The sequence below is a fragment of the Colossoma macropomum genome, unplaced genomic scaffold (genome assembly GCF_904425465.1).
Source record: "Colossoma macropomum unplaced genomic scaffold, Colossoma_macropomum, whole genome shotgun sequence".
Classification (NCBI taxonomy): Eukaryota; Metazoa; Chordata; class Actinopteri; order Characiformes; family Serrasalmidae; genus Colossoma; species Colossoma macropomum.
Window position 1 is genome coordinate 24,333,086 of NW_023494802.1, and position 14,553 is coordinate 24,347,638.

A 14,553-nucleotide genomic window follows, 5' to 3' on the forward strand; every position below is an offset into this window, starting at 1 on the left:
ACACAACCAGATAAATAAGCCCCACCCCTTTCTGCTCACTTTACTGTAAAAGGCTGCCCAGTTTTTAAAATTAACAGTGGTTTCAGTGAAAGGTGGTAAATGAGGGACAAATCAGTCAAACAGCTTTACATTTCCATTCACTGATTATACGGGATCATTTATACTGTTAATCAATACTGTACAGAAATTGGTGTCTTTACTCACTTTGGACAGTAAATGTGTTATTCATGTTTAAATGATGTATGTATTTGAATCATTTGAAAGCAAGTTCAGTTAATGAATTTCAGGGCACCTTAAATGCTCAGAAGCTGGTGTAGGCTGAAAATGACCCACTGCAGTTAAATATAGCTGTGAGTTATTTATGAGTCTGGACTGTAGGTGGACATTTAATGACCCTGAGTGGTCGGACAGAGCACGCTGCCTAAAGACACTTTCACTGTGCCAGAGTGACATCATCTCATCTCTAAGACTGGCTTTAACAGCAGGGGGCCAGTGAAAAAAGTATGATTGGCCAGTTGGTGTGGCTGATTTCAAAGACTGTTCCTAGCAGAGCACACCCTTTGCAGCGTCCTGTTTGCGGAGGAGCCTTCCTCTACAGCTAGCGCCAAATGATACAACCTATCATAACTCCTGACCCCGATAAGCGGTGCGGTGGAGTTTGAGGTAGTATTGTTGTGATTATGAAGAGATTCAACACAAAGCCTTATTTTTCTCTGTTTTCTGATCCTGACCATGAAACTGAAACTGACCTATCACCACACAGATTAGCTAACGATGTAACTGCCCATCTGCTGCAGCTCTGCTCAGCAGTGCAGTTCAGGTTCAGATTCAGCCTTAGCTAGTAATATTAGCTTGCTTTCACCTGTTTTATTTAAATTAAGAGCTCTGTTTTAGATTCAGCTGTTCGCCAGCTTCGCTAAGCTAACCCTCGGTTCCCTGACAAGTTTCTGTTTTATTGCAGCTACCTCAGTCCATAGTTTGAAAACAATGTCAAAAGAAGGAATATGAGGTCACTAAAAGAAAGAGGAGGTTATGCTTTGTTAGCTTGGAGCGTCCACACATGAAGCAGTTCATGCTGAACGTGAAGAGATGACTGAAAGGGGCAGACAAACGGAATGAGCTTTCAGTAAAAGATTACAGTTCCCACTGAATGTATTCATATGATTTAACATTAAATTATTTAAAACATTCTAAGAAGAAATTTAATCTGTTCTTTGTTGTTTCGGTGAATAATTACAATGAATATACTATTAATAAATACACAGTTTTATGGAAAAAAGTGTTTGTTTATTTGCTCTTTTTTTCAGGCCAGTAAAACTCTAGCTGCTTGAAATTCATGTGAAATAGAGTGTGTGACAGAGTTGTCTGTAGTTGTCGTCATGCCCGTATAAGGAACTTTGATCTAAGCAGTTTTCTCTATGGGAAAAATTAACAGCATTTTTGAAAATCTGATCTTTTATTGCAAATGAGGTTTCTTCCATACTAAATAAAAGATAACTTACTGAATCATTCACTGAATCACTCAATAAATGATTCACATGCCCACTCCTCACTAACTGAATCACTCATTCACTCACTTAATCACTCACATACTTACTGTACCATTCACTCGCTCACTGAACCACTCATTCATTTACTCACTGAATCACTCACTCACTCACTGAACTGCACTCACTCACTGCATCACTTACATAATCACTGAATCTCTCTCACTCTCTGAATCACTCAAATACTCACTGAATCACTCAAATACTAACTGAATCACTCACATACTCACTGAACCATTCACTCACTGAATCACTCATTCACTCAGTGAATCACACACATACTCACTGAACCACTTCTTCACTCACTGTATCACTCACATACTCACTGAACCACTCAGTCACTCACTGAATCACTCACTCATTCACTGACTGAACTACTTATTCACTCATTGTATAACTCACTCATTCACTGAATGACTCGATCATTCACTGTATCACTCACTCACTCACTGAACCACTTACTCACTTACTGAATCACTCTCACCTAACTCACTTTCTTTCCCTTCTAACTAAAAGCTCATACAGGAGTTTAACTTATTAGTCCTCCAGAAATTCTCCACAGTTTCACTCTCTCACTGTGTGGTGGTTTAGACTGGTTCAGGTAGTGACACAGGGGGAGCCGTTTAACTGTGTGTTTATTTATATCCGCAACCACAACTTCCTGTGCTTAACCCAAGCGAAGTGTCAACATCCTGGGTCACTCAACCTCTGTGCTGACTGAGAACTCACAAGCACTAAACCGCTGATGCTGATGTGGAGAGAGTACTTTAATAACTTCAATACATTTACATCATTAACTACTGTAATTTTATAGTAATTGTCAACACTGGCAACTACGTATTTATTTACTGTATTCTATCCAATCAGAATCATAATGCATTTTTCCACTGCATTTTCAAAAACAGAACTGAACGAAACAAGAACCAGCAGAACTTACAGTTCTAGTTCTAGCTCATTTTCCACTTGCATGAGAGACTGCTGGAACAGTCATAAGCAGTAATGTCAACCACTCAGCACTCAGTAGCAGTAATGCTAACCAATCAGCACTCAGTAGCAGTAATGCTAACCAATCAGTAATCAGCAGCAGTAATGCTAACCAATCAGCTCTAAGTAGCAGTAATGCCAACCAATTAGCTCTCATGGGTATTTGGTGCACACTGGTAGTGTGGACCCCCACAAGCAGATGAATCTGACTTTTGTGAGTGCTGAAAGAGAACTGAAAGAGAACTCAGTCTAAACTTGGTGAAGAATGCGTCTTTTGAGGATGCAAGTGAATTATCTGCTATTGTCATCACATCTTCATCAGTATAAAATTGATTTTGAAATCATTTAGGGTCTAAACTTTGAGCCGGACCTTCTTTTTGAGTCTGTGTGTGATGTTAATACATAAAGACATACCATGTGGTGTGAAAAACCCGACACCGCTGACTTTTAAATCATTACTTCAGGCTTTACAAGGCGACTTACAGCAGGTCACGACCACCATATTTTAGTGTGTTCTTTTTTATCTATGATCAGTGATGCTATATATCATAAATATTTTTACAATGTATGAAATTGGCCAAAAAATGCATTTGTTGAATATAGATTTGTTCAGTTGTGTGTAGTTGTAATAAAGGTTACAGATGTAACTAAACGGTACTGACTTCTGTGATCTGCATTGTACTTTACATTAACCATGTGCATATGTAGTAAGACACTCACACGCAATGTATTTCAATTAAACAAGATATCACATCAGAACTGCATTTTCACAGTGCATCAATACCTACAACACTTGCTTTTGTCATGTTAAAGGTGCATTTGATCATATTTAAAATGAAGCTACTGGAATACAAATTCATTTCAAAAGGTATCAAACAGTAAAGTGCATAAGACAGGATTTTGGCTGTTTGGCTGTATTTTTGAACAGATTTGATAAAAACATTTACATTCATTTATTTTTGTACAGTACATTTCTATGTGTAATATTTCCCCATACATTTTAAAATAAATGTATTTTAAAAAATATTTGTTTAATATGGCAATATATTCTGAAATACATTTTAGTGTTTGAATGTATTTCAGCATGAACTGCAATGTGTTTGAAATGTATTTCAAATATATAAAAATATATGTCCATATATTTTTTTATGTTTTTTCCATATGGGTTCAAAGAGGAAAACCTCTCTGTATTTACAACAGATAGTTTAATGTTTTATTTGTAGATGGACACAATTGTGTGTGTGTGTGTGTTTAGTGGGTGTGAATGTGTGTTTTGACAGATACAGATCATCATGTGATCTTTACACATCATATGAATGTGAGGCTTAAGCAATCCAACACATAATATAATATAATATAATATAATATAATATAATATAATATAATCAGGAGTTTGTCCGCCTTTGCTGCAATATCAGCCTCTACTCTTTTGGGAAGGCTTTACACTGGATGTTGAACATTGCTGTGAAGATTTGATAGAGCATTAGTGAGGTCAGGTACTGATGTTGGATGGTCAGTTCTGGATCACTCCAGCTCATCCCAAAGGTATTGGATGGAGCTCCATCATTCCAGAGCTCCACTGCTCCTCTGCCCAATGCTGTGGGGCTTTATACTCCTCTAGCCCACGCTTGGCTTTGAACATGGTGACCTTAGGATCAAGCTGCTCCAGAGCATCCCATTCTATTGGTCAGCGCTTCTCTATGGAGATTATACAAGCTGTGTCAGCAGTGGCAGCCTTTGCCTTTTTTCCCAGTGTAGGGCTTTAATCAGTTTGACTTGGATTTTTTTTTTTATGAATGGTGTCAAAACCTTTTTTTTTATTAGGAGGGTCTGAAGAGTGAGGTGATGGACAGTGTAAACAGGACAGTTTCACTCACCGATGAAGAAGTTTTCCGGTGCTCCATCGCTTCCCAGCAGGGCCACAGTGTCCTGTTCCAACCGCAACCATAAACCCACCGCTAACACCAGAGACCCCATCAGCTACACAGACAGAGAGATTAATATTATTATTATTAATATTATTATTATTATTAGACTATTAGAAAATGAGGCATCTGAGAAACTGCTGTGTAAAGCTGTGTATCTGGGCAGTAAACATTTAACAGTTAATAAGTTGCTGCTGCTATGAAAAACCTGAACTGCACATCATTTTACTCCCTCTCTCTCTCTTTTCAGTCTAGCCCTCTCTATCTCTCTCTCTCTCATTCTCTCTCTCCTCTCCCTGTCTCTCTCTCCTCTATCTCTCTCTTCCTCTTTCTCTCTTCTCCCTATCATTCCTTCCCTCTCTCTATCTGTCACTCTCACTACCTCCCTTTCTCTCCTCTCCCTATATCTCTCTCTACTCTCTTCACCCTATGCTTCACCCTATGTCTCCCTTCCTCTTTCTCACACACTCACTATCTCCCTTTCTCTCTCCTCTCCCTAGCTCTCTCACTCTCTCTCCTCTATCTCTCTTTTCCTCTTTCTTTTCTCCCTCTCTCTCCCTTCTTCTCTCTATCTGTCACACTCACTATCTTCCTCTCTCTCATCTCCCAAGCTCTCTAACTCTCTCTCCTCTATCTCTCTTTTCCTTTCTTTTCTCCTCCTCTCTCCCTCCTTCTCTCTATCTCTCACTCTTCTTTCCCTATCTCTGTGTCATTCCTCTGTCTCTCTCTCACTCACTCTCTCTCTCTCTCTCTCTCTCTCTCTCTCTCTCTCTCTCTCTCTCTCTCTCTCTCAGTGTCAGAGTGAGTAATGGTCACTGTTAGGCTGACCATTAAAGGAGAACTGGCCTGATCAGCTCTTGCTTTCTGTTGTAGTTAAATAGAGGAGCTGTATTAGATTGACTTTACACTGTAGATTGACATCATAACAATAGAAGAACCATTGTTGGTGCTATATAGAACCCTGTTAAAAATATAAAGCCATACACAGCACATTCTCCATCATACTGAAGAACCATTCCACCCTAGTAAGAACCCCTTAATCATGCTAATCGTTCATGGTTCTATATAAAGAACCATTTTCTTTACTAAAGAACCGTTGAAGAACCATCTTTTCTAAGTGTGTACCCTACTAAGTTATTTTATTTATTTATTTATATTACTGATGCGTCTAATAGTTAAATTTGACTCTTCGGATTTCTTAATCTTTTTTCTACTTTTTGTCTTATTGTTTTAATAATAATTTTTGGGTCTTATTTATTTTCTTTTTATACTTTTACTATCATAATTTTATATTATATATTATATATTATAAAATATAATGTATTATATTTTAAATTCTTTTATTATTGTATAATGCTCTACGCGAAGGTCACCCTCAGTTGATATAATATTTTTTGGCTGATTTGCTACATGTGATGATGATCATTTGACTATATTTGGCAACAGTTTTTGTCAAACTATTGCTTTAATCAGCCACTCCTGTGAATCTAAAGCTCCGTATCACTGCAGCATTGAGGATAAGCAGCAGTTTTAATGACACAAACATCATCATCACATCTCACCAAACCACCCCCCGCCACTGACCCGCCCCCCCACCATCTGCCTGTAACATCACCCTGCATTACATCACCTCTGTGCCCCTCCCTTTGCACCCTGCCCATCTGCCTGAGTCCCATTAAAAACCCATAAACCAGCACACAATAGAGCCACTGTGCGTCTCCCATTCACTGCCATCAGCTCGCTGTCTATTAATGATAACTGACAAACAAAGCCATTTAGTGCGTTTCAAATGCAGAGTGATGTCTGGAGTTTCACTTCTGCAGACAAATTGAAAACAAAATAAATCACTTCTGTTGCGGAAAAACGCGGTGCCCTAAACGAGAGGGCCAGATTTCTGAATAGAAGCCGTTTTTCCAGAGTGAACGACTCTCCGTGGCGTTTCTGGACGTGGACAGATGCTTTTACATGTGTGGAAACATTTGAGCTCTTTCAGCTTTATTGTGGATTTTTACATTGCTGTTAAATGGTCCACTGCTGAGGAAATTTCCACTGCTGCTCTTTAGCGTGCTGACGAATAGAGCTGTACAGAATACAGCAATAACATCAGGAACACACCCTCCCTTATGATTCCACACTGTAAACCCATTAGAGGCGGTGGATAAATACACAGGAAACTCTCTTATACACTGGAGTAGGAGATTTTCGACTATACACAAAATTAATAAACACTCCTATTCTCTAGAAAATGAGATATTAGTCCATTAACAATCTCAATAAATGCTCCTATGTATGAGAAGAGACAATATTAGTTCATAAATGACCCTGATAAACACTCCTATACGCTAAAATAGGAGATATTAGTCCATAGATGACCCCAACAAACTCTCCTATATGTTAGGAGGTGTTAATCCACAAATGACCCCAATAAACACTCCTGTACGCTAGAATAGGAGATATTAATCCATAAGTGACCTGAATAAACACTCCTATATGCTAGAGAAGAAGATGATGGTCTATAAACAACCTAAAAAATTACCTATAAGCTAGAATAGGAGATATTAGTCCATAAATGGCCCCAATAAACACTCTTATACTCTAGAATAGGAGATATTAGTCCATAAACACCTTCAATAAACACTCTTACACTAGAATAGGGGATATTAGTCCATAAGCAACCTTAAAAAACACTCCTATATATTAGAATAGGAGATATTAGTCCATAAACACCTTCAAAAAAACACTCATACACTAGAAAAGGAGATATGAGTTTATAAGCAACCTCAATAAAACACTCATTTTGTCCCTCTTTTCCTTTAATGACAGCGAGCAGCTGCATGGACTCCACAAGTTTGTGTAGAAGTATCTGATCAGCAGATCAAACCCAGTCAGAACACAAGCTTCACTGGAAGAGATCAGGTTAAAAAAACTCTGAGCTTTTAGTACAAAAGGTTTCCTTTTCATTTTAACTGTCATAACTTTTCTTTATTTGAAATGTTTCAAGATTCTAAAACATCCTGTTGTTTATTTTTTAGGATGAAAAGAAAACAATCAGGAGCCTGATTGTTCTGGTCCAGGCTGTGTTTTCTGTCACCCAACCAGAAGATGGATTGTTTATCTGCTCTGTGTTGAAGCTCAGGAAACAACTAATCTCTCTAATGTCTTCCTGTGCTCTGAGAGGCAGGCTATACACACTAACATCATTACAGAGGATTTATAATGCTGTCATTCTCCATAGAACATATCCAGAACGCACTGTTCTCTCAACAGCATCAGTGTGCAGTAAATTCACTGCAAAGAATATCTTAGTCAGTTAATCTTAACTCCAGGCAATATTATCTAATACAGTGGGTGAAATAAGTATTGAACACGTCACAGTAAATATATTTCTAAAGGTGCTATTGACATGAAATTCTCACCAGATGTCGGTAACAACCCATCCAATCCACACATGCAAATCAAGCCATAGATGTCCATAAATTAAGTTATGTGTAATAATGAGAAATGACACAGGGAAAAAGTATTGAACACGCTTACTGAAATTTATTTACTACTTCGTACAAAAGCTTTTGCCGGTGATGACAGCTTCAAGACACCTCCTGTATGGAGAAACTAGTCGCATGCATTGCTCAGGTGTGATTTTGGCCCATTTTTCCACACAAACACTCTTCAAGTCCTCAAGGTTCCGTGGGCTCCTTCTATGAACCCTGAACTTTAGTTGCTTCCATAGATTTTCAATTGGATTCAGGTCAGGTGATTGGCTGGGCCATTCTAGCAGCTTTATTTTCTTTCTCTGAAACCAATTGAGAGTTTCCTTGGCTGTGTGTTTGGGATCATTGTCTTGCTGAAATGTCCAACCTCGTTTCATCTTCATCATCCTGTTAGATGGCAGCAGATTTTTATCAAGAATGTCTCGGTACATTTGTCCATTCATCCTTCCTTCAATTATATGAAGCGTGCCAGTGCCATATGCTGAAAAACAGCCTCACACCATGATGTTCCCACCTCCAAACTTCACTGTTGGTGTGGTGTTTTTGGGGTGATATGCAGTGCCTTTTGACCTCCAAACATGGTGTGTGTTATGGCATCCAAAGAGTTCAATTTTGGTCTCATCTGACCAGACTATATTCTCCCAGTATTTCACAGGCTTGTCTAAATGTTGTTGAGCAAACTTTAAACGCGCTTCAACATGCTTTTTCTTCAGCAATAGAGTCTTGCGTGGTGAGCGTGCATACAGGCCATGGCGGTTGAGTGCATTACTTATTGTTTTCTTTGAAACAATTGTACCTGCTGATTCCAGGTCTTTCTGTAGCTCTCCACAAGTGGACCTTGGCTCTTGGACAACTCTTCTGATAATTCTTTTCACTCCTCTGTCTGAAATCTTGCGGAGAGCACCTAGTCATGGCCGGTTTATGATGTTCTTTCCACTTCTGGATTATGGCTCCAACAGAGCTCACTGTTGAACCTTCAGTAGTTTAGAAATTCTTCTGTAACCAATGCCATCAGTATGTTTTGCAACAATAAGGTTACAAAGGTCTTGAGTGAGCTCACTGGTTTTACCCATCACGAGATGTTTCTTGTGTGGCACCTTGGTAATGAGACACCTTTTTATAGGCCATCAGTTGAACCAGCTGATATTGATTTGCACTAAGTGGCAGGATTGCTTTCTAATTACTGATAGATTTCAGCTGGTGTCATGACTTTCCATGGCTTTTTGCACCTCTCTTTCTTCATGTGTTCAATACTTCTTCCCTGTGTCATTTCTCATTATTACACATAACTTAATTTATGGACATCTATGGTTTGATTTCTTTGTCAATATCTGGTGAGAATTTCATGTCAATAGCACCTTTAGAAATATATTTACTTAGAAAATTGGTGATGTGTTCAATACTTATTTCACCCGCTGTATTTCTCCTCCATGAAAACCACAAGATTACTGAACTTATTTCTACACACTTTTCATTAAAGAGCCCGTATCTCACTTGTTGTTTGCATTTTATTTTCTCTCTGAGCTCCACTCATAATGTTTATGGTTTTATGTACCACAAACAGTCTTAATTAATTTATATCTCATCATTTTCCAGCCTCTCTTTATCCCTTACAATTAAACAGACTGTTCATGTTACTGTGCCTTAAAGACTGATATACATAAAAGAGGTCTGTTTTGATTGGCTGTCCTGTATTGTGCTTCATTTAAAAGCAGTCCAGGCTGAAACATTCCTTATAAATTCAGCTATGAATGGGCAGACCTGTAGGCTGAATAGGCGGGGCCAAACTTCTGTAGGCGGAATGGGTGTGGCTAAATTGTTGTAGGCTAAATGGGTGGGGCTTAACTGCTGTAGGCTGAATGAGTGGGGCTAAACTGCTGTACACTGAGTGGGTTGAGCTAAACCACCGCAGGCTGAATAAATTTGTAAATGTGTTTGGGTTTTTTTGACATCACAAAATTCAAAAAAGTCATGTTCTATGTGATCCGCGTCCTTTAAGTCGTTTTGTCTAGTGAAAGTATCTTATTCTAATGGCAGCTACTTTTTAGATAATGCTGGTTGGACTGGGGGACTTAGATACTTTGTGGAACTTTCGCTTTAAGATAAGGTGTTCATTTGACAGACAGAATGTTTTGCTGTGGTCCAGTTTATTTGCCCTTTACTCAGATCTCCAGCCTGTGTGTTTACATTTCTGTGGGTAAACAGAGAGACTGCAGTGATAAAACAGGATATTTATAAACACCAGCAATGACCCACAATCACCTTCCATCCCATAATTACTAACAGAGAACTCAGCTTTACAGCTTCATCAGATATTAACAATCACCAAAACAAATCTCCTCATATTAAAAACACTACAGTCGTTCACTATATTAATAACTGCTATTATTTTAACCAGTAATAAACTGTTTAGATTAAAAAACTCTGAGTTACACAAGAGTATTGTTAAATGATTTTCAAAGTTCTTAAGATTTGTAATTAAAAAGGTGTTAAAAATAAATAATATATTTTATAAATAATAAATGAAATAATTAAAAATTACATATTTTTTATTTATGGTAATTTACTCCTTGAAATTTGATCATGACTTTCTAGATGGCAATTTTATTAGAATTTCATTTTTAATTATATTTTTATTAGAACTTAATTTTATTAGAATATGATTCTGGATATTAATTTCATTAGAACTTCATTCTGGATGTAAATTGTATTAGAATTTCATTTTTAATTATATTTTATTAGAACTTAATTCTGGATATTAATTTTATTAGAACTTCATTCTGGATATTAATTTATTAGAACACCATTCTGGATATTAATTTTTTTAGAATTTCATTTTTAATTATATTTTTATTAGAACTTCATTCAGAATGTAAATTTTATTAGATCTTCATTCTGGATATTAATTCATTAGAACTTCATTCTGAATGTTAATTTTATTAGAACTTTGTTCTGGACGTTAATATTATTAGAACTTTATTCAGGATATTAAGTGTATTAGAACCTTATTCTGGATATTGATTTCATTAGAACTTCACTCTGACTTGGTAAGTTTCTCTAGAATGGAGCATTTTACCCCAAGCCACTCTGACTGAACTTTGTTTAAAATCTCAAAAAATTAATTACAGAGAATTTTACAGGACTTCTCCGTTAACAGAAATGCTGGTGTCTACAGTCTGATGGAGATTTAGTGTAAATCCCAGTGAACATCAGAAGCAGTAGAGTGTTCCTCTCTGCTCCTCTCACAGTCTCTCCTTCATGCAATTTTTTGTTTGCCAGTAATTTCACACTTGTGGAATCATACGTTCTTGATCGTTCACCAAAAATGTGAAGCTGTGTGAATCTTCAGAACACGTTCCTGGCAAAGTCAGGAAAACCAGCAGTGATCAAACAGAACTTGGTTAATCAGTGAGAAGCTGTGAGTGGTGTAAGAACTAAGCGGTACCGGCGCTGTCGGGGTTAATGAGCTCATCTCGCCTCCATCTCCAAAAACGCTGTTATGTGCACAGAAATTCCAGCCTGGCTTTGGATTTTTATCATGACTTTTTTTTAGCCCTGAGGTGAATTTCCACCACCGACAGCTCACTCACAATCAGAGATCTCATATCAGCTTCTATCAGCAGCAGAACCCAGTGTTTTCTGGAGTACACTGTGCACTGAGACTGTTATCACTCTGCTGTTAGTGTTAGGAACTCTCAGCAGCAGCATAGACAGTTCTGCAAGGTTTTAGTTGGTTCTATAAGCCTGTAATTTGTTCTGTGAGTAAACACAACAAAATTAAGCAATTTTGTAGATATATAAAGGTTTTGAGTTCAGAGTTTGTAGTCGGTTCTGGAAGTTTTCAGTTGGTTTTGTAAGTTTCCAGGCGGTTCTTTGAGTTTGTAGACAGTTCTGTAAGCTTGTAAACGTTCTAGGAGTTTGTAGATGGTTCTGGGAGGTTGTAGATGGTTCTGTGAGTTTGCAGACAGTTCTGTGACTTTGTAGATGGTTCTAAGAGTTTGTAGAGAGTTGTGTGAGTTTTAAATTGGTTCTGCAAGTTTGTAGACTATTCTATGAACTTGTAGACGTTCTAGGAGTTTGTAGATGGTTCTGGGAATTTTAAATTTGTTCTGTACATTTGTAGACAGTTCTGTGAGTTTGTAGATGGTTCTGTGAGTTTGCAGACAGTTCTGTGAGTTTGCAGATGGTTCTATCAGTTTGTAGAAGGTTCTGTGAGTTTGTAGATGGTTCTGTGAGTTTAAAGACAGTTCTGTGGGTTTATAGATGGCTCTGTAATTTTGTTGATGGTTCTCTGAGTTTGTAGATGGTTCTGTGAGTTTGCTGACGATTATAAGAGCTTGTAGACATTCTAGGAGTTTGTAGACAGTTCTGGGAGTTTTACATTTGTTTTGCAAGTGTGCAGACAGTTCTGTGAGTTTGTAGACAGTTCTGTAAGTTTATAGACAGTTCTGTTTGTTTGTAGAAGATTCTGTGATTTTGCAGTGGGTTCTGAGTTTGCAGACGGTTCTGTGAGTTTAAAGACAGTTCTGTGAGTTTGTAGATGGTTCTCAGAGTTTATAGAAGATTCTGTGAGTCTGTAGTTGGATCTGTAAAATGATTTTTACAGTGATACTGTGCTAGCATTGGTATTTTTGTTGGCACTAACATAAGCAACTCAGTCAATAAAGATTCAGATTTTTTTTATTGAAATAATAAATTATTTAAGTTTGAAGAGCATTATGTAGAATATAACTGTCTCAGGATAAGTTTTATTTGTTTATTTTTTAATGTGTTCTGTTATAGAGATGTGCAGGATTCAGTACACTGTAGATCCCCCTCCCCCCTCTAGTGCACTGGGTGTGGCGGCGGTGATGATTATGAGTCTGAAATTGATCTGAAGGGAATTGTAGGTAATGATGCCTGACAGTGGATCATCAGTTAGAGCCTCAGATTATTGATCAGATATCAGATATCAGATATCCACCTACTCTGAACACATGCATGTGTGTATGTGGATAAAGTCAGCTCTGCGTCCACAATAGATCTGCTGATGACCCGTCCATTCACCCGGCCTATCTAGGTCAGATCATACCAACTGTCTGTCTTTAACTCCAGCACGTGATTCAATCTGTGACAAACCCTGTTTATACCCCACTGACCTGCTGCTCTCGCTCCTCATCGTCTTCTTTTCCAATCACTCTCTCTCTCTCTTTATCTCTTCATCTCTTTATCTGACCGACTCTCTCTCTCTTTTTTTCTGACTCTTAATTCTTTCTCCCTCTCTCTCTACAGTAACATTGCTGTCTTAACCTCCGCCATCACCACACTTACACGAGCCTGAATCTTCACAAACTGCCTTCAACTCTTTTGCGTTCTTGAAGAGGAATTCCACCAATTTTTACAAAATTTCTTTGTAGTTTAGGCCTCTCAATTAGTCCAGTAATTGAGAATAATCTATAATAATAATAATGATCATAACCATAATAATAATACATAATATATAACTATGTAAACTACACAATATATTTTATAATAACATAATATGACTATATTTGTTTATACATGTTTTCAACTATAATAATAACAACAACAACAACAACAACAACAACAATAATAATAATAATAATAATAATAATAATAAATTAGCAGATTCAGTGAGGGAGCTTTTAGAAGTGGACGTCTGGTTCCTATCACCACCACTGTGAACAATTCTGACTCTAGTTTCTCTAATTGCTTAGAAATTTTGAAAAATTGGTGGACTTCCCCTTTAACACTGTGAACATTAGATAGTGTAAGAACATGTAAGAATGGTAAGTTTCTCTAGAGTGAAGTAGGGCTGAGCGATTCACCGATTTTTATTTTCAATTACGACTTTGGCTTCCAACAGTTATGAAAACAATATAATCGAGATAAAAAATGATTGTGCCGCATTCTGTTTCACAGTGATGCTCTCGTTCTGTCTTGTGTTATAAATCCAGTGCACCCCTTTCCTTTACAGTGCCCTTTCCTACAAGCCCAAACTTACTTTATTTTGGTCTAATTTATTTTATTTATTACTTATATATATATATATATATATATATATATATATATATATATATATATATATATTAAGTAGTTTTCTGTAGGTTGTGGAAGTGGTTCAAAAAATTTGTTTCCAAAGTCACTGAGCATAATCGCGATCTCAATACTGACCAAAATAATCATGATTATGAATTTTGCCATAACTGTGCAGCCCTAGAACAGCATTTCACACCAAATCACTCTAAATGAACATTTATGTTTAATTACCCAGAAATTTAGATAAGAAAAATGTGAAATGCTCCTTTAAGGTCTTTTCTTTGCTTTTTCTTTCTTTTGAGTCTAAAATACGTAGAACACTAAGAGCTGGATCTTTAAGATCTTTGATCTTTAATCTTAGGGCTCATTCTTCAAGCAGAGTAGAACACTGAGGGACAACGCTGGAGAATTAGCATTGTTGAAGGTCAATGACCTGGATTTTTGAGCAGGGAATTCACAGATGAACTGCAACAGGACATGTATTCAGTTCTATACCCCCTCTTAACTGCTTGATGATGATGATGGTTATGAAACCATGTAACATTAATCAGCTACACAGAGGATGTCTCT

General features: G+C 37.3%; 1 protein-coding gene across 1 annotated transcript in view; it reads right to left on the minus strand.

Moving 5' to 3' along the window:
- tspan2b (tetraspanin 2b) overlaps positions 1-14,553 on the minus strand; it is a 31,183-nt gene that overhangs the window by 12,892 nt on the left and 3,738 nt on the right. Inside the window, exon 2 of the mRNA XM_036590952.1 lies at positions 4,409-4,511. Coding sequence (XP_036446845.1) covers positions 4,409-4,511 — 103 coding nt within the window. The remainder of the gene's footprint in view (positions 1-4,408; positions 4,512-14,553) is intronic.